The 21,599-nt window shown below is 44.6% G+C and overlaps 1 protein-coding gene across 1 annotated transcript in view; it reads left to right on the forward strand.

The window, feature by feature from the left end:
• LOC126285240 (calcium uniporter protein, mitochondrial) overlaps positions 1–21,599 on the forward strand; it is a 244,260-nt gene that overhangs the window by 172,180 nt on the left and 50,481 nt on the right. Inside the window, exon 4 of the mRNA XM_049984537.1 lies at positions 7,812–7,930. Within this exon, the coding sequence (XP_049840494.1) occupies positions 7,812–7,930 (119 nt within the window). The remainder of the gene's footprint in view (positions 1–7,811; positions 7,931–21,599) is intronic.

Below are 21,599 nucleotides of genomic sequence, written 5' to 3' on the forward strand. Positions count from 1 at the left end.
ACATCCGCCTCATCCCAGGAGGTAGAAAAGCTGCCGATGTCTGGAATTCCACACAGCGCTGCTAAGCACCCATCTCCATCTCTCACTAACGCAGGAGCCACAGCAGTTGCTGTGGAGACCTGACAAGTAACAACTACATTCATCGCCATATGCAGGCTGCCATGTGGACATCTTGCACCTGAAGACCCCGACAACCTGCTTTGCCCCAGAGGAAAATGCATTGTAGCTGGTGAGCTGAATGCAAACCTCCTGCCCCAGCATCACCATATGGAGCGGTTGCTCCCCCTTACGAGCAACCGAAAGAGCCAAAGCTCAGGTGTGAGGTCTACAAGAAACCAACATCCACCCACAGAAACGACGTGTACCAGATGTCTTGGACATTGTCATCTTTAAGCCAGTATCAGGTTTCGTCTCAGTAGAGGTTATCATACCCTCACATCTCACATACCGATGGTCCTTTCGGCAGAACTTCAGCCCATCGCCACCGTAAGAAATGTCAGTATGGTCGAGACCAACTGGAATCAACAGCGACGTCACGCTCATCATGAAGATCAACCAAGTGGCATGAACACGAACGTCATGAGGCAAGCAGTTACTAGGTCGTAGTACCAAAAGGGCACAGGGAGCAGCCAAGGAGCACTCTCACCGGATATCTTCCAAATGATATGAAGGAAGAATCAGTGCTCCAAGGAATGACGCCTCACCAAACGAGAGACTAAAGCCACAGTAGATCTCATTCAGCGCTTTAAGGGAACATTACAATATGCATAGGACCGAAAAAGTTTCGACTCTGCAGGGAGACGTTCCAACTTAGGACGCTGTCCGTATCTTCAACGCACAATGAGCAAGAATGCCGCTACTGATCCTCCCAGCCCGCCAGATTCAAAAAACCTAAAGACAAGGCTAACTATCTGGCTGATGCTTTTGAAGCCAACTTCTGACTCCTGCTGGAACTGATAAACAAAACCCAGGTCCAAATCGTGAAAGAGCGTCTTTGACTTTTCCTTGCTGCTGATGGAAGAGATGAAGATGACGAACAAGCGTCCGTAACAGAATTCGAAGTCCAGCGATGCCTGAAAGCAATTTCCAACAAGTAAGCTCCAGGACACGATTAAATCAACACTAAGATGCTCAAAGAACTGCCCCCAGAAGCAATCGCATACATCGGCTGCACCTTTTCCAGCTTTCTTCGACAGAAACTAATCCACACAACATGGAAATAAACGGTTATGTCGTGGTTCCCGCATTAGGCAAAACACTGCAGAACTATCAGACTGTCAGCCCATTACCCTACTGCCAACAATGAGTAATAGTATCCTTGCTATGGCTCAATCGTCATCTCAGCCAAGAAGACGGCCTACCTGAAGAACAACTTAGCTTTATGGCTAGACCCGTCACATTACGTAAGCTGTGACTAATAGTAGAAGAAGTCACGATCGCCTTCAACTATAAAAATTTCCGTGACATGATTTATTAAATGGTTCAAATGGCTCTGAGCACTATGGGACTTAACATCTGAAGTCATCAGTCCCCTAGGACTTAGAACTAAGTAAACCTAACTAACCTAAGGACATCACACACATCCATGCCCGAGGCAGGATTCGAACCTGGGACCGTAGCAGTCGCACGGTTCCGGACTGCGCAGCTAGAACCGCGAGACCACCGCGGCCGGCCATGATTTATTAGATGTCATCCTTGCTTTCGACAGTGACTGGAAGCGTGGGCTTTTGTACGAGCAGTAGATTTAAGAAATGACTGGATCGCTAGTGGGAGTGCTCACACATTACCTTGATGCCAGAACGTTTCTTGCAAGGAGCAGCAATGGCGAATGTGCAGCCAGAGAAGTGCACGCAGTAGTGTTATGGGCCCCGTTTTGTACATTGCCTATACCAGTGACCCTCCTATATCGCCACCGATCACCAAATATATTTATGCAGATTTGCTGGAATCGGTGGCTGGAAGCTATCCAACTATGACTGGAGACGCCTGCACCAGTCTCGAACGTTGGGCAGCAGACAGGTACATTGACTTTAATGGCGTCAAAAACCAGGCAGTGCTACTGACCATGAGGCGTCCGCCAAACAGCAACAACATTCTACTCTTCAACCCAGATATTGTGGACATCAACGGTGAAATATCGTGGAGTTACATTTGACTGCCACCTACTTTAGGTGCATCATGTCGACGGTATTCACGAGAAGGCAACCAACACGCTCATCAATGCAACATTGGCTCTCCTTGTTGGATGTGGGCTCCATATTTATAGGTCTTATATCCGACCTATTATGGATTATGGTTGCTGTTGTGTACATAGTTCCGCGTAGTCAGCGTGCACACATCTTTCCCACTAGAGTGCACCCCGCTAAGCACAACAGTGCAGGCGCAGCGCTCTTCCGTCTCTGCAGTACGAGATGGTGCTGCCTTAGAGACGGACCAAATTCTGCTTCAGCCGATCCACGTATTAATATGTAACGCAGCCAATGAGATTGCTGCTAACGTAGAACATTTTCTGCTCGCGGATCACACGTGCGCAGTGATACCTGAATGCACGAGGTATTATAACGAGTGTACAGTCCTGCATTTGTCTGCACCAGAGTGCATTAGTCTGTAACAGTCTATAGTCAAGTTTCAGTCTGCACGTAAGAAGATTACCATATTCCTGTACATAGCCATGAAGATAAATGAATAGACATATCAGAGGTATGTGATAATAAGATTAATGTACCAAGACCAAAGGAACTTCAGATTGTCAGTTGTAAACAGCATCCACAATCAAGTTATGTAATGTCTATGCTTTTTATTATTTTAATAAATGTGTGTGAAAATTAATCAAGTTCTAATTAAAGTTGGTCTCCGTCAATCTGCTAGCCGGCCTCGGTGGTCTCGCGGTTCTAGGCGCGCAGTCCGGAACCGTGCGACTGCTACGGTCGCAGATTCGAATCCTGCCTCAGGCATGGATGTGTGTGATGTCCTTAGGTTAGTTAGGTTTAAGTAATTCTAAGTTCTAGGGGACTGATGACCACAGCAGTTGAGTCCCATAGTGCTCAGAGCCAATCTGCTACTCTAAGCATGCAAGTAGCATTTCTATTGTCTGACCTAATGGCAGAAGATAAACATGCCACAATAAGATCACGAGACATGTTGCTGACACTACTTCGTTAGAGCAACTAGTCAAATAATCTCATGGTGTGTGTACCGAAGGTCTTACAGTATGCACACCACAGTTGCCTTGTCTGGGGAGTGACAGTGAAGATCCATCTCACCAGAGAGACTCTAGAACAAGAGACTTGGAATGATATACCACGTCCCAAGAAACTTCCCTATAAAGTAGGCAGCAGAAGAAAAACTCTTGCTCGAGAGGTTCGAGGATCACGCAAAGAGAATTTACAACAAGGCGAGGAACTCCCAAAATTCCTCGATTTGTCGCCTTTGGAAGTGCATTGAACATAATGAACGCTACAAGCGGCCTGTGGCCCCACCTAAAAGCAGCCCATGGCCAGCTACAAGTGGCCTGTGGTCTACTTGGCAGACAGTAGGACCACAAGAAGCTGGCAATACAGTTCTTTATTTTAACTCTAGCATTACACAGACTTAATAAAACAAATGAGGAAATAAGTAAACACTACAACACAGAATAGCGAGCAATAACCACCTGGTACAAATTGCACCATAAGTACAGGGCAATTATCCGTAGAGAAGATGCAACAGTGGTTTACCCTTGTTCTAACTAAGTTTCGCCATAGATGAGCAACATTTGTACTTTCTGAAACGTCCCCTTTGTAAAATTTATACAAGACTGTGCTTAAACTGACACACAATAGTTTTTAGCGCAACGCAATCTGACTTCCAAAATTCCCTACGAAAGAATGGCCCTGATTAACATTAACCTATACGTTTCACAAATCACTTACCTCACAAAAATCTTCGTTACTCAAGCTACTGCAATACAGCGAGCGCCACTACTGCCAGCTAAATAAAAGATTCAAACTACTGAAGGCACTAACTACTGATAGGTATAGTTAGCAAATGAAAGATTTTAATACAGAACAGACAATGTATTTACCTTTATAGTCATAATATATATATATATATATATATATATATATATATATATATATATATCAGTTCATGACACCAATTCTTACAAATTTCAAAACTCCGCCATCTCTCTCCCCACGTCCACCACTGCTGGCGGCTCACCTCCAACTGCGCAACGCTACGCGCTGTTAGCATCCAGCTGCCGCTGCTCAACACTACAATGGCAGACAACAATGCAAACTAAACACAGACTGCGCACAGCACAGCCAGTGATTTTTCATACAGAGCGCTACGTGGCGGCGGCGTTACCAATAAAAAAACCTAAACAGCCTACTTACACTTCTTTGTATTGGCATACATCGAACTGGCAAAAACTGTCAGCTGAAGACGTTCGACTGAATGACCAGTGTGCACTTTACTTGTTTCTATTTCCTTTCTGTCGACTCCAGCAGGTCGGCACGTTATGTTACCCAGAGTGTATGCACTGTTTGCTAGCACAGGCAAATCAAGCCCATTTTGATTTTACGTTTTTAATAACATCATGTTTTCGTGAATGGTGCTCTGTGGTACATTTTTAAAGAGCCCTTGAGGAGACGAAATAAATTACCAAAAAAACAATACATGGTTCCATTTTTTAAAAAAAACGAAGTGCTCTTCGTATCTACGTAAGAAACAAAGTTACAAGAGAGGCAACCGTGCTTGTTAATGTCCCCTGGTACCTAAATGACATTTGTTTGAGACAGTTTTTTATTTATGCTTGTTGTTGTTGTTGTTGTTGTGGTCTTCAGTCCTGAGACTCGTTTGATGCAGCTCTCCATGCTACTCTATCCTGTGCAAGCTTCTTCATCTCCCAGTACCTACTGCAACCTACATCCTTCTGAATCTGTTTAGTGTATTCAACTCTTGGCCTCCCTCTACGATTTTTACACTCCACGCTGCCCTCCAATTCTGAATTGGTGATCCCTTGATGCCTCAGAACATGACCTACCAACCGATCCGTTCTTCTATTCAAGTTGTGCCACAAACATCTCTTCTCCCCAATCCTATTCAATACCTCCTCATTAGTTATATGATCTACCCATCTAATCTTCAGCACTCTTCTGTAGCATCACATTTTGAAAGCTTCTATTCTCTTCTTGTCCAAACTAATTATCGTCCATGTTTCACTTCCACACATGGCTATGGTCCACGCAAATACTTTCAGAAACAACTTCCTGACACTTAAATCTCTACTCGATGTTAACAAATTTCTCTTCTTCAGAAACTCTTTCCTTGCCATTGCCATTCTACATTTTATATCCTCTCTACTTCGACCATCATCAGTTATTTTGCTCCCCAAATAGCAAAACTCCTTTGCTACTTGAAGTATCTCATTTCCTAATCTAATTCCCTCAGCATCACCCGACTTAATTAGACTACATTCCATTATCCTCGTCTTGCTTTTGTTGATGTTCATCTTATATCCTCCTTTCAAGACACTGTGCATTCCATTCAACTGCTCTTCCAAGTCCTTTGCTGTCTGTGACAGAATTACAATGTCATCGGCGAACCTCAGTGTTTTTATTTCTTCTCCATGGATTTTAATACCTACTCCGAATTTTTCTTTTGTTTCCTTTACTGCTTGCTCAACATACAGATTGAATAACATCGGGGATAGGCTACAACACTGTCTCACTCCCTCACCAACCACAGCTTCCCTTTCATGCCCCTCAACTCTTATAACTGCCATCTGGTTTCTGTAGAAATTGTAAATAGCCTTTCGCTCCCTGTATTTTACCCCTGCCACCTTCAGAATTTGAAAGAGATTATTCCAGTCAACATTGTCAAAAGCTTTCTCTAAATCTACAAATGCTAGAAACGTAAGTTTGCCTTTCCTTAATGTAGCTTCTAAGATAATGTATCCAATTTCATTAGTTACCCAAACCAATTTTTGTCCATAAACAACAACTTATCACTCCAATACAATAAAAACCATGCACTGTGAAGGAATTGCCCAAATAGGACGGCAAATGGGAGATCTGATGTACATGTACCTACAAACAAACAAAAGATTACACTGTGAGAAAAATTGAGTGATTTACTCAAGCGAAAGAGCTCACAAATTGAGCAAGTCGATAACACATTGGTCCACTTCTGGCTCATACGCAAGCAGTTATTGAGATTAGCACTGACTGACAGAGTTGTTCGATGCTCTTCTGAGGGATATCTTGCCAAATTTTGTCCAACTGGCGCATCAAATCGTCAAAACTCCGAGATGGTTGGAAGGTGCTGCCCATAATGCTCCAAACATTATCAGATGGGGAGCGATCCGGCGACCTTGATGGCCAAGGCAGGTTTTGTCAAGCACGATGACAAGCTGTACAAACTCTCGACATGTGCGGACTCCCATGATCTTGCTGAAATATAAACCCAGGAAGGCTTGTAAGAAAAACGGGCATGGTATGTCGTCGATGTACCACTGTGCTGTAAGGGTACCGCAGGTGATAGCCAAAGGGTTCGTGCTATGAAAAGAAGGAGTGGCTCCCCAGACCATCACTCCTGGCTGTTGGGTGTATGGTGGGTGATAGCCAAGTTAATATCCCACCACTGGCCGGGGCGTCTCTAGATACGTCTTCAGCCTGTAATCTCATTGACTGGAGTAAAGTTGTCTTCGGTGATGAGTCCTGCTTCAAACTGAGCGTTGATGACCAACGAAGAGGTACGGAGGTGCCCCGAACAGCTGTCGGTTACCAACCTGCCTGTCGCCCGCCGTATAGCACGACAGCCAGAAGTGATGGCCTGCGTGCAAATTCTTTTCATAAAAGACCCCCTTTGGTTGTCATTCGAGGCATCCTTACAGCACAGCAGTATGTCGACGTTATTCTACGTCCCTTTTTGTTGGCCCTCATGGCAAACAGTCCTGGACTTCACATTTCAGGAAAAGATCAAGCCCGCTCGCACATGGCGAGAGTTTCCACTGTCATCGTGCTTGCCAAACCCTACCTTGGCCGTCAAGGTTGCCGAATCTCTTCCCAATTGAGTACGCTCGGAGTTTGATGGGCAGCACCCTTCAACCAACGTGGGATTTTGACGGTTTTACGCTCCAATTGGACCAAATTTAGCATGATATCCCTCAGAGGACATCCAAGGACCAAAGTCTTATTTACTTGCTCAATTTGTGGAGCTCTTTCTCTTGATTAAATCATCCAATTTTTTCTGAATTTGTAATCAACTGTCTTTCTGTACATGACCATCACATCTACTTATCTTGGCCCATTCGAATAATTCCTTCGTGGTGAGTCGTTTTTTTTAGAGTATTTATACCACAGAAAAGTTGAACACTGTCGCGCTATTAAGGCTCCAACTACACTCACCAAGACGAAACCAGATATGGTGTCGCAGAGGCTGAGCCCAACCAGACCAGGTATGCTGAACATGGGATCCGAGCTGGCCGTTGTGGCCGAGCGGTTCTAGGCTCTTCAGCCCGGAACCGCGTTGCTGCTACGATCGCAAGTTCGAATCCAGCTTCGGGCATGGATGTATGTGGTGTCCTTAGGTTGTTGGTTTAAGTAGTTCTAAGTCTAGGGGACTGATGACCTCAGATGTTAAGTCCCATAGTGCTCAGAGCCATTTGAGCATGGGGTCCACTTTCGCTCCAGTGCATTACTCTCTCTGTGTTGTTGATGTTGATGATGATGCTGCTGCTGGTGGTGCAACTACCACCAATCTTCAGTATAGCTAATTTTTCTGTGTAGATGAACAGATGAGTCAGCATATTTTCTGTATCTGCGCAGATGACGTCCGGATAGCCTCGTCCAACACCATAGAAGTGCTGATGGAAAACGACTTCAAACTCATCGTCAACGACAGCGTCTACGTGGTAAACACGCCCCGGCAGGAGAGACTAACCCAAGTAAGTACAACATGTCTCTGCACACACTTCTGCCCGACCTGTGAGTCTGGTGAGTCACTCTCCAACGATAACTCCGTCTTTCTTTATCCCAAGTTGCACAAAGTGTTGATCAAAAGATTCTGAGAGCTTGGTTTTGCTAACCGTTTTGGTAGTCATTACTTGGTATGATTATGGGAGGAACCAGGTAACTCATGTTTCCTTCATACGACGTGTGACCTGTCGAGCATTTATGGCTGTGGCATATTTTCATATTGATCTTATATCGAACTGTCTGCAGCTTTTGAGATACAATCAGGATTTGGAAAGTGGGCTGTTGTGTTTGCTGTTGTGGACAACTTTCATTTGATACTTCACGCGGTGTGATCGCTCCAACTGTGTAATTGTTGTCATTTTCTATTGTCCAGCATAATATTCATAATTAAAAACAGTTGTAACTTTCTTAATACTTAACGCACAATCATGCTTAGATACAATCAGCTCGCATCATAGATATGATTTTTATGGTGCTTGGTTTTAATGTATCACGTTTGTATGTAACGTAGTTTCCATGAAAATTCAATTTTCGTCTTATGTTTCGTTCATTGTCTTGTCCGATTCCTCAGCCATTTCTTCATGGACCCACGGAGAAAATTCTCGCGTCCACCCGGTCACTGTTTGCCGGCCGAAGTGGCCTTGCGGTTCTAGCCGCTGCAGTCTGGAACCGCGCGACCGCTACGGTCGCAGGTTCGAATCCTGCCTCGGGCATGGATGTGTGCGATGTCCTTAGGTTAGTTAGGTTTAACTAGTTCTAAGTTCTAGGGGACTAATGACCTCAGAAGTTGAGTCCCATAGTGCTCAGAGCCATTTGAACCGGTCACGCCGCATTGATAGTTACGGTCCACTCCGCCAAATACCGCTCCAGAAGACGACTATTCACAATGCCACACCCACCCACTCCGTTTATTTTTTATTTTTATTTATTTATTTATTTATTTTTACATGCAAGACTGCGCACCATAGATGGGTAGGAGAGGTTAAATTATCGATCAGATCTGCGGAAAGATGTATCAGTTAGCTTTCCGTGACAATGAAACAAAGAAAACAGCTACAGTAATACATGTTAGCCTAAATTATTCGTCAGCTTCAAAATAGTGTTTATTTAAAAGCAGACGACGTACAAAGACGAGCGTTCCATGAAAAGACACGTCACTCACCAGGTGAGTTCAATGGGTGCGTCCTTGGATACCCGGCACACACCCAAAAGGTAATCCAGTTCCGCCCATACGTTCGCTACCATGTTCTCGGTAATGTTCCTCTCAGCTGCATTGATGCGTTCCTGTAACTCTCGCTAAGTTTTTGGCACTGGGAGTCCATAAACTTGCCCTTAACATGGCCTCAAAGGAGGAAAGCACATACATATGATGTAGCGGCCTGGAAGAGCCATGAGAACAGAGGAACATCAACCAGTTCAGAGCGCCTATCCAGCGACGTGACAGTTCTCTGTTGACAGAGGTGCGGACAGTTATGCTCCAGTGAAGTGGAGCCCCGTCCAGTTGAAACTCGAGGAGTCAGCAGTCAGTTGAGACAACAACATAACTGCAACATTTCCAGTTACGTAGGACCAATCACCTTGTGCTCGATGAAGAAATCGGAACCATACACTTTTGTCTTGGATACGACACTGAAGCCGTTCACTTTTTAGAGAGCCCCATTCATATCAACTTGGAAGTACGGACATTCAGTACCCGCACTCTCACACTGTGACTGTTCACATTTCCCGACAGATGAAAAGTCGCCTCGTCGCTGAATATTAATGTCCCCGCGAAATCGTCGTCATCTTCCCTAGCTTGCTGCATTCTGGTACAGAGTTCCTATCGGCGGGCACATTCAACTGAAGTCAGGTGCCGTAACAGTTGCAAACGGTACGGTTTGAAATGCAGACACCACTGCGAAACATTCCACATTGTTTTCTGGGGAATGACCAGTTCACGAGTTGCACCAACGATTCGTTTTTGTCGACTGGGTACAAATTTCTCACTTTGACGCGCTCCACGATTTCTTCTGAGACACACGGGCGCTCCGTGATTTTCCCATTACACAGACAAACAGTATCATAAAACTGGCAAAACCAACGCAAAATGCTCTGGTGACCGGATGCAGCTTTTCCATATTTACGTACGGATGCACTCTGAACGCTCGTAACCGACGAACACTCAGCATGTTCTACGAGGGGCGTTCTATAAGTAATGCAACAAATTTTTTCTCGATCAATTTCGGGTGAAAAAAAAAGGGGAATTTGTTGTGGTGCGTGTTGGAATATTCCCGCTTCAGCCTCTACAGTTTAGCGCCGCGTCCGGCCATCCTGATTTAGGTTTTCCGTGATTTCCCTAAATCGTTTGAGGTAAATGCCGGGACGGTTCCTTTACAAGGGAACGGCCGACTTCTTTCCCCATCATTCCCTAATCTAATGAAACCGATGACCACGTTATTTGGACCCCTCCCGAGTCAACCAACCTCTGTAGTTTCTTGTAGTTCCGATTGGTGGCGGTGCTATACGAAGGGGGACCAGACGTCCGGATTAATCCGGACATGTCCTCCTTTTTAGCTCTTTACCCGGTGTCCGGGCTGATTTTTACAGTGTCCGGCTTTTTCGCAAAGTTCTATTGATCTTTTCTTAAATACTTTAACTATTGGCACAGTCTTCGTGATAAACACGCACGAAGGCGGTGTTAGTAGGTGCCACAAGAATCGTCGATGTTATCGTTGATCTAAAAAGCGAATGAAAATATCGATTATTTAAAATTTTCGTTTCGTATCTTCGCTTTGTATTGGCTTGGCTTCCTGTAATGCACGTGTGATTTGTGAGTGGAATTTTTAACCGAGTGAGTTACGTAAAATATTTGGCTATGCCTAAACGAAAGTGTACATTTTCTTATGTCCTTTCCTGCAAATATCCGGCTTTAAGAAAGGGAGAAATGAATTTGAAGCGGAATGTAAGATATGTGGGACTGGAACGTACGTCTCAGTGGCCAATGAAGGTAAGAAATAACTCGACAGATTAACTGTCATGGTTTTATTTCATTGTTTCATAGTCATTCAATTTATATGTATTCGGCAGGTTAAAGTGCAGTTTACATTTCATCAGCTGCTTCTTGAATTGTAGATGTTGGTAGAGGTGCGTCGAATGAAGGAAGGTGAATGGTCTTAAGTTTTTCGCTTTGTAAACAATTTCTTGTTTGTGACATAACAAAAACAATTGACGCCACACTGTCACCGCAGTCAGTGTTTTTAATTATTTTTATATTGGTCAGTTAACTATTGGTTTTACCGGTAATTCCAGGCAGTCACGTGACTTGTCCAAAGCTGACGGGTGGTATCCTCATCTGCAGTTGACCCGTTTGATGTGTCCTCTTTTTTCTTCCTTTGTCCTCCTTTTTGAATCTGTCCTCCTTTTTAAACAATTGCATTTGGTCACCCCAGGCTTTCGTAGCCTTCAAAATGGCGTCTGTAACGGAGGTGGGCTTCAAGCAGAGAGCTGTCATTGAGTTTCTTTTGGCGGAAAACTAGAGTAGCGCAGAGATTTGTAGACGCTTGCAGAACGTCTACGGAGACCTGGAAGTTAACAAAAGCACAGTGAGGTTGGGCAAGGCGTCTGTCATCATCGCAATAAGGTCGCCCAAACCTGTTCTATCTCCGGCGTGAAGCCTAGCCGCACACTGCTGTGACTTCTGCAATACTGGAACGTGTGGACACTCTCATTCGAAGTAAATGATGGATCACTAACAAACACCTCGCTGCACAACTGTACGTCTCTGTTGGTAGTATTGACACGTGTCCACCAGATGGGGTACTCAAAGGTTTGTGCCCGCAGGGTTCCTCGATTCTCGCACCTTCCGACTTCCATTTCTACGGCCCAATGAAGGATTCACTCCGCAGGAAATACACTACTGGCCATTAAAATTGCTACACCACGAAGATGACGTGCTACAGACGCGAAATTTAACTGACAGGGAGAAGATACTGTGATGTGCAAATGATTAGCTTTTCAGAGCATTCACACAAGGTTGGCGCCGGTGGCGACACCTACAACGTGGTGACACTAGGAAAGTTTCCAACCGATTTCTCATACACAAACAGCAGTTGACCGCCGTTGCCTGGTGAACCGTTATTGTGATGCCTCTTGTAAGGAGGAGAAATGCGTACCATCACGTTTCCGACTTTGATAAAGGTCAGATTGTAGCCTATCGCCATTGCTGTTTATCGTATCGCGACATTGTTGCTCGCGTTGGTCGAGGTCCAATGACTGTTAGCAGACTATGGAATCGGTGGGTTCAGGAGGGTAATACGGAACGCCGTGCTGGATCCCAACGGCCTCGTATCACTAGCAGTCGAGATGACAGGCATCTTATTCGCGTGGCTGTAACGGATCGTGCAGCCACGTCTCGATCCCTGAGTCAACAGATGGGGACGTTTACAAGACGACATCCGTCTTCACGAACAGTTCTACGACGTTTGCAGCAGCATGGACTATCAGCTCGGAGACCATGGCTGCTGTTACACTTGACGCTGCATCACAGACAGGAGCGCCTGCGATGGTGTACTCACGGCGAACCTGGGTGCAAGAATGGCAAAACGTAATTTTTTCGGATGATTCCAGGTTCTGTTTGGCGACATCGCGGTGAACGCACATTGGAAGCGTGTATTCGTCATCGCCATACTGGCATATCACCTGGCGTCGTGGTATGGGATGCCATTGCTCACAGGTCACGGTCACCTCTTGTTCGCACTGACGGCTCTTTGAACAGTGGACATTACATTTCAGATGTGTTACGACCCGTGGCTCTACCCTTCATTCGATCCCTGCGAAACTCTACATTTCAGCTGGATAATGCACGACTGCATGCTGCAGGTCCTGTACGGGTCTTTCTGGATACAGAAAATGTTTGACTGCTGCTCTGGCCAGCACATTCTCCAGATCTCTCACCAATTGAAAACGTCTGGTCAATGGTGGCCGAGCAACTGGCTCGTCACAATACGCCAGTCATTACTCTTGATGAATTGTGGTATCGTGGTGAAGCTGCATGGGCAGCTGTACCTGTACACGCCATCCAAGCTCTGTTTGACTCAATGCCCAGGCGTATCAAGGCCGTTATTACGGCCAGAGTTGGTTGTTCTGGGTACTGATTTCTCGGGATCTATGCACCCAAATTGCGTGAAAATGTAACCACATGTGAGTTCTAGTAGAATATATGTGTCCAATGAATACACGTTTATGATCTGCATTACTTCTTGGTGTGGCAATTTTAATGTCCAATAGTGTAGTACGTGGATAATGGGGAGATTAGTGATGCAACAAGATGTTGGATCCCACGTTGGTCAGTATAATGATATCACATGGACATACTGGCCCTGCCAGTAAGTTTGTGTAAGGCTGCCGCACTGAACAGAGATTATGTTGAAAAACAGGGTTTTGTAGAAAGAGAGGAAAATAAGATGGCTTACTGGAATTCTGAATAAAACCAACCTGATTTCAGATAAAAATATGTTGCCCCTCGTAACACACAAAATCTCTTTCCTGTACTACCGTCAGCTTGAAGAGTGATTTCACAGATCTGCCGTCCAACTTGCACGCGAGACACGACGCGGGCTTTATAAACTTGGTGAGTGAATCTGTCTTTTCGTGTATCACCCTTCTTTGCACGTCATATACTTGTCGGTAAACAGCGCTTTGAAATCGTTTATGCCAACCCTGTAATTTTTTTCCCATTTTGATTACTTTTGCATCGCTAGTTTAATGAGCGTGGATGTCTGGGGAAAATGTGTTCTGCTTCGAGAAATGAATAGGCAAGCGGACTCAGGGTTGAGGAAGGAGAACCTGCAAATTCCGTTTGCCGGCTACTTGAATACGAAATCGGTATGCTCATAAGAAATTGCAGTCAAAATGCCATATAACTGCACATGAACCGGATGTGTAACACCGCTGGGAATCAAACTAAATAAATTCTTTCACACTGATGCTGCACGAAGTCACATAAAACACAGGCACTTGGATTGAATACATTACGACCGCTCGCCTTAATTGCCCGTGCCTCTTTCCCCATTGGCTGTTATACTGTTGCTGCTGTCGCGCCACCTGGAGCCAATCCTGTAAAGTTCATTTACAACTCGTGTGTTTTGGGAAGCACTTACCCAATGAAGTCCAAAGTATCCTGTGTGATACAGGTATATTTTGTTACCGAAACGCTGTAAATTTCGCCGAAATGTTCACATCTGATATTTCCATATCCTGTCCGTGATCATTAATTGGCAGTCGACCACGTAGTCTGTTAGAAGTATGCTGACGTCGAAGTGTTAGTTCGATTATTTGAAGCACAATCGTGTAACATTTCATGTTCGAATAGGGTATTATAGGTTTTGATGGGTGGCACTGTTCTCAGAAATTATCGATTATTCCTCCTAGCAGTGATACCAATTGTTTTCACCAGTGTGCGTATGATTGTTGGTGACGCGGGTGATGAAGAATTTGCAGCACGATAAGCGAACGAAAAGTAATTCCACTCGTGAAATTTAGTCGGGCGGATTATATGTCTCTCTTCCACTTAAAATACCCACTCAGATTTGACCAAGTTGACGCTGTTGGTAGCAATCAAAATACCCAACTCGGGTTTTGCTGCCGTAACGTTGACACTGCACTTGGCACGCATCGCGCAAACTGAATCAAGATTCTCGGCTACTGCGCTCTCCGGAGAGGCGATTATAAGAACTGGCGCGTGCTTACATGGGTAACACACATTTGCTTGCAACTCCTCGGAACAGTATTGGAAATTCATTGATGCTTTGAAGATCTAAGGTGTCAGCCTTGCGGTTCCCTCTAGGCGATAGTGGCAGTGTGCTACCGTCGTCTGCGCGCCTGTTACTGCGCTGCTCGTGAGGTTTAAGGCCGGTATTACACTATCAAATTTCTTTGTCAAAGAAATTTGATGGTGTAATAGGGAACTTTGTCAAATGTCGTCAAATATTTGATCAAATCTAGGGCCTCGCTGTAGATTTGATCAAAGAAGTCGCTTGTCTTCTGTTCACTGCAGTGTGACATGTTACCACGTGGAGCGCTAGCATCACTGCAGCTTCTGTCATCTGTAGAGTTTTTATAAACATTGCCGGTAAATACAATTGGTGTGTACCGACAACTACAAAATTAATAGATTTATAAAGCTGATGAGGCGCTTTACAACGTGAGGCACCCTGAATACAAAAATAGATTAAGAAGATTGGAGACCTGACCTAACCTAAACCTCTCCTGTAGCAAGGAGTCGGAGTGTTACAGTGAGCTTGTCTTCTGCAGATATAGCAGTTCTTATGTGAGTATTGTGCTTTGTGATGTGAGGATACACTTCACTGAGCACATACAGAAATGTAAGCTCATCCATTCTTAAGTAATCGATGTACGACTTGACGTCCTTTACTATAAGCTCACGTAACAAGTTTTGTTGAACGCTTATATTGTGTCGTCGTAAAACCCACGGACGTTTCCTTTTTTTTCCCCCGCTTGTCTTCCGCAGATGCACACAGTGCAATTGTAGTACATGCAACTGCTGCAGTTAATAACAAGTTGTTGTTGTCGGCCATCTTGAACTTTGGCGAAAAAACGATGACAGTGTAATACAACAATCTAACATAACAGTCGCGACACTTCGCCTCGATTTTGTTGCCAGCAGCGCCCCAAGCGGCCGGTAGGTTGAACTGTGAGTTCGGCGCGATCGTGAAAGGGAATAGTGATTATTTATTTTGATTTATGCAATGGTTTTTACCATCGGGAGCGTTTGTAGCGCAATAAATTGCAGCAACAACAGAAATAAGACACCACAGCTTTCTTTTTGTTTAGGTTTCCTAACGATCCTGAGAGGTATATACCACCATGTTACTAACTATATCGCCAGGATTCACTTGCAAATTACATGTGTATTAATGATTAATGTTTCGTTTTAGGAGCATAAAATGGGTAGTTAATAGCAGACGAGAAGATCTTATGAAAAAAGACCCAGTTTACCTGTATAATAATATTAGGTTTTGTTCGCTACGTTTCGAACAAAACCAGTTCATGAACGCAGACAATAATAAACTCGTGTGGAATGCAGTACCCACTCTGTTTGACATCCAAAATAAGCCACCTCAACTGACGAAGAAGAGGGAACTGCCACAAAGATTCGACAATGCATCTAAAGCTGTAAAACAGTCCTATGACACAGAAGCAGCCAGTTCAGCTCGCCATTTATCAGCGCCAGACTCGCGTGAATCGTCAACACAGACCTGCATTGACGATGAAGTGGTTAGATTAAGTGCATTTATTTGGGTCTGGTAAAAGTGTAACGTTTGGTATGTATTTCATTAACTTCTGTTGTTAATCACTTAATTTTCCTTGCTTCCTTCGTGGGATGACATTATTTTGTTAGCACCTTGTTCACTGAAGGAGTGTTTCAAAATTATTCAAATATTTCGTTTTGATGTAATGTAATCAGCTCATTATAATGTTTTCAATATATTTCACACACTATTTGGCAGTTGCTTGTTCCAATTACATAATATAAAGATGAAGGTCGTACTTGTGGCAACAGGCGACAATGACAAACACAGTAGGGCTACCGAACGATAAATGAGCTGTCGATCGCTTTTGCATGTAGAGGTACGTGTCTGTACTTCTTACATGTGGATATATGTATTTATGTTCTTTTGATATCAACGAGGTAAGCTGCAATTCTGTCCAATGTCACAAGTGTTTCTTCACGAATGTGTTGTAGCATGCACTCTATTCATGGTTTTTGTCCATACTTGCGCTTATTTTAGAATCACTTTTAGAAACATATATGCGTTCTGATACTACACAAACTCTTGGAGGCAAGAAAATAACTCGAATAATTCGGAAATTACGTAGGAGATGGATGCAAACAAACATATGCTTACGACGCGTCTGACGTTCATCTTATCTGCCACTTGGAGCGCTAGTGTCGCTCCATTTGTCAAACGGTAACAACTTTTACAGCAGTGTCGCGACTGTTATGTTAGACTGTGATAATACCCCTTTTTAGCGCCACGTCAAAGATCTTTGTCAAATATATTTTCCGAATATTTGATCACATCTTTGACAAAGCAATTTGATAGTGTAATACCGGCCTAAGATTGTCAAACAGCTATCCCCGGCGAGAAGATAGAGGAGGAGAGGGAGGGGCCCGAGGTTTGAGGACGACGATTGAGGGGTAGCGGGACGATGGAGGGGAGACGCGGCGATTGAGGAGAGACGCGGATTGTTGCAGGTGTGTGAGAGGGAGCAGGCCACGTCGAGCGAAGACACACATTCCGACGCAGATAGCGACTCCGATGCGGGTAGCGATTCCGACACCGAGAGGCGCACGGGCCGGCTGCGCGGTCTAAATACTGGCGAAATAGAGGTAATGAAAAGTCAGAACTGTGCCAGTAACACAGCACAGTATGTTAATTTCGTTTCACGAATATCTGAGGTGACAAAAGTCCTGGGATACCTCCTAATATCGTGTCGGACCTCCTTTTGGCGTAGTGCAGCAATTCGACGTGCTACGGACAAAACAAGTTGCGATACAGGATTTTTTTTTGCGCGAACTCACCTCTCGATGTTCGATGGGATCCATGTCGCGGGATCGGAGTGACCAAATTGTAATTGTCTAGAATGTACCGGGTGATCAAAAAGTCAGTATAAATTTGAAAACTGAATAAATCACGGAATAACGTAGATAAAGAGGTAAAAATTGACACACATGCTTGGAATGACATGGGGTTTTATTAGAACAAACAAAAAAAAAGTTCACGAAATGTCCGACGGATGGCGCTGGACAGCAAAACGTCAGTGACTGCACATGACAATCGTGTATAAAAGGAGCTAGTTTGGACAAGAAGAGAATAGAAGCTTTCGAAATGTGGTGCTACAGAAGAATACTGAAGATAAGGTGGATAGATCACGTAACTAATGAGGCAATACTGACCTTACGACTTATCTTAGAAGAAAGATTAAGAAAAGGCAAACCTACGTTTCTAGCATTTGTAGACTTAGAGAAAGCTTTTGACAATGTTGACTGGAATACTCTTTTTCAAATTCTAAAGGTGGCAGGGGTAAAATACAGGGAGCAAAAGGCTATTTATAATTTGTACAGAAACCAGATGGCAGTAATAAGAGTCGAGGGGCATGAAAGGGAAGCAGTGGTTGGGAAAGGAGTGAGATAGGGTTGTAGCCTCTCCCCGATGTTATTCAATCTGTATATTGAGCAAGCAGTAAAGGAAACAAAAGAAAAATTTGGAGTAGGTATTAAAATTCATGGAGACGAAGTAAAAACTTTGAGGTTCGCCGATGACATTGTAATTCTGTCAGAGACGGCAAAGGACTTGGAAGAGCAGTTGAACGGAATGGACAGTGTCTTGAAAGGAGGATATAAGATGAACATTAACAAAAGCAAAACGAGGATAATGGAATGTAGTCAAATTAAATCGGGTGATGCTGAGGGAATTAGATTAGGAAATGAGACACTTAAAGTAGTAAAGGAGTTTTGCTATTTAGGAAGTAAAATAACTGATGATGGTCGAAGTAGAGAGGATATAAAATGTAGACTGGCAATGGCAAGGAAAGCGTTTCTGAAGAAGAGAAATTTGTTAACATCGAATATAGATTTATGTATCAGGAAGCCGTTTCTGAAAGTATTTGTTTGGAGTGTAGCCATGTATGGAAGTGAAACATGGACGATAATTAGTTTGGACAAGAAGAGAATAGAAGCTTTCCAAATGTGGTGCTACAGAAGAATACTGAAAATAAGGTGGATAGATCACGTAACTAATGAGGAGGTATTGAATAGGATTGGGGAGAAGAGAAGTTTGTGGCACAACTTGACTAGAAGAAGGGATCGGTTGGTAGGACATGTTTTGAGGCATCAAGGGATCACAAATTTAGCATTGGAGGGCAGCGTGGAGGGTAAAAATCGTAGAGGGAGACCGAGAGATGAGTACACTAAGCAGATTCAGAAGGATGTAGGTTGCAGTAGGTACTGGGAGATGAAGCAGCTTGCACAGGATAGAGTAGCATGGAGAGCTGCATCAAACCAGTCTCAGGACTGAAGACAACAACAACAACAACAATGAGAGAGAGAATCAGATGCGCCAGCAGTCGCAGCATGTTGACTTGAAAAGGCGCTTTTAGTGAACCTGTATTATCAGAATGGGGAATGTGCTAGTTCAGCGTTACGATCCTATCGCCATAGGAAGGGGATTCGAACGGGTAAAGGTCCGTTGACAAATGCAGCTGTGGCGAGAATGATTTCGGAGTTCGAAGCCACGGGTTGTTCAGACGATAGACCCCGTAGTGGCCGACCGAGCACAAGGCGTAATGCTGCCGAAACACTTCAGGAAGAAATGGAGACTGTAGCGGATTCGTCTATGCACGGGGAAGTCAGCGCTCTTGCAATCGCACGTCGTACCGGCATTCCATACACTACTGTTTGGTTGGCACTTAGGCGTACCCTCCGATGCTATCCGTACAAAATCCATCGGCATCATGATGAACTGTTACCTGGCGATTTAGGGAAGCGGTGGGCATTGCGGTGTGGGCGTTTCAATAGATGGCGGAAGATGACGATTGGTTGAGTAACGTGTTGTGGACCGACGAAGCTCATTTCACGCTCCGAGGGTCTGTCAACGCCCACAACTGCAGAATTTGGGCTACCGAAAATCCTAGAACTGTCGTGGAAACTCCATTTCACGACGAGAAAGTCACGGTATGGGTTGGATTTACCACATCTACCGTTATCGGGCCTTTTTTCTTCGAGGAAATGAGTGATTCTGGTTTTGTAACTGCTACCGTGACGGGTGAGAGGTACGCCGATATGTTACAGAATCGCACCATCCCCAGCCTGGCTGATAAACACCTGCTGGAACGTACGATGTTTATGTAGGATGGCGCCCAACCCCATATTGCTAGACGCGTCAAAGATCTCATGCGCGCGCCGTTTGATGATGATCGTGTGCTCAGCCGCCACTTTCATCATGCTTGGCCTCCCAGGTGCCCAGACCTCAGTCTGTGTCATTATTGGCTTTGGGGTTACCTGAAGTCGCAAGTGTATCGTGATCGACCGACATCTCTAGGGATGCTGAAAGACAACATCCGGCACCAATGCCTCACCATAACTCCGGACATGCCTTACAGTGCTGTTGACAACTTTATTCCTCGACTGCAGCTATTGTTGAGGAATGATGGTGGACATATTGAACATTTCCTGTAAAGATCATCATCTTTGCTTTGTCTTACTTTTTTATGCTAATTATTGCTATTCTGATCAGACATTTTTTGAACGTTTGTATTTTTTTGGTTCTAATAAAACCCCATGTCATTCCAAGCATGTGTGTCAGTTTGTACCTCTCTATCTACGTTATTCCGTGATTTATTCAGTTTTCAAATTTATACTGACTTTTTGATCACCCGGTATTTCAGACCAGTAACGAACAGCTGTGGCCCGGCGACATGGGGCACTGCCATCCATAAAAATTCCATTGTTGTTTGAGAATATGAATTCCTACAAGTAGCTGGACATAGCATTTCCAGTCAGTGATCGGTTCAGCTGGACCAGAGGACTCGGTCAATTTCATGTAAACGCAGCCCGTACCATAATGTAGCCACCACCAGCTTGACAGTGCCTTGTTTACGGCTTCGTGGGGTCTGCGCCACACTTGAATCCTACCATCAGCTCATACCAGGCCACAGTTTTGCAGCCGTCTAGGATCCAACCAATATATTTGTATACATACGTCCGAAAGAACAGATACCATCGGTGACCATGCAGCTCGTTAGAATGAAATTACAATGAAATGAACACCCTTAGCTGCTTACAGGCGTTGACATACAACGGGGACAGATGAAAATGTGTGCCCCGACCGGGACTCGAAACCGGGATCTCTTGCTTACATGCCAGACGCTCTATCCATCTTTTTTGTAATTTCATTTTGTTCACTTTTGTTCGTTACATCTGCTCGGTGCGGACGTCGCAAGACACCCGTTTCAGTTCCTCGTTGATCCATTGACTCAGTTTTTATTTGTTTATTTATTTATTTATTTCTGAGGGCAGCTAACCCCCCTGACCGAACACGCTAAGTTACCGTGCCGGCTGCCATCTGAGCCACCGAGGACACAGAGGATAGCTCGACTGCAAGGATTTATCTCTGGCACGCCTCTCGCGAAACCCACATTCTCAACGTATTGTCCCGCACTACATTCGTAGTGGCCCCGCCCATTATACTCTTTACTCGCGGCGTTTTGCCGATTCCCGTAAGAGTTCGGGCACTGTTTGTGCATTCGCACAGAAGAAGAAGATGGTCAAGTGGCCGGTGAGCCTTAACTCCATATATACTAAGATGGTATCTGTTCTTTCAGACGTGTCCGAAAGAACAGATACCATCGGTGACCATGTAATCAGGAGATCCCGGGTTCGAGTCCCGGTCGGGGCACACATTTTCATCTGACCCCGTTGACGTATGTCAACGTCTGTAAGCAGCTAAGGCTGTTCATTTCATTGTAATTTCAATATATTGCTGTCAGCAAAGGCTCTCGCGGCTGTCGTTTGCTGCCATTACCCGTTAACATCAGATTGCACCGCACCGTCCTGTCGAATACGTTCGTCCCACATTG

This window comes from Schistocerca gregaria, chromosome 8 (assembly GCF_023897955.1).
Source record: "Schistocerca gregaria isolate iqSchGreg1 chromosome 8, iqSchGreg1.2, whole genome shotgun sequence".
Taxonomy (NCBI): domain Eukaryota; kingdom Metazoa; phylum Arthropoda; class Insecta; order Orthoptera; family Acrididae; genus Schistocerca; species Schistocerca gregaria.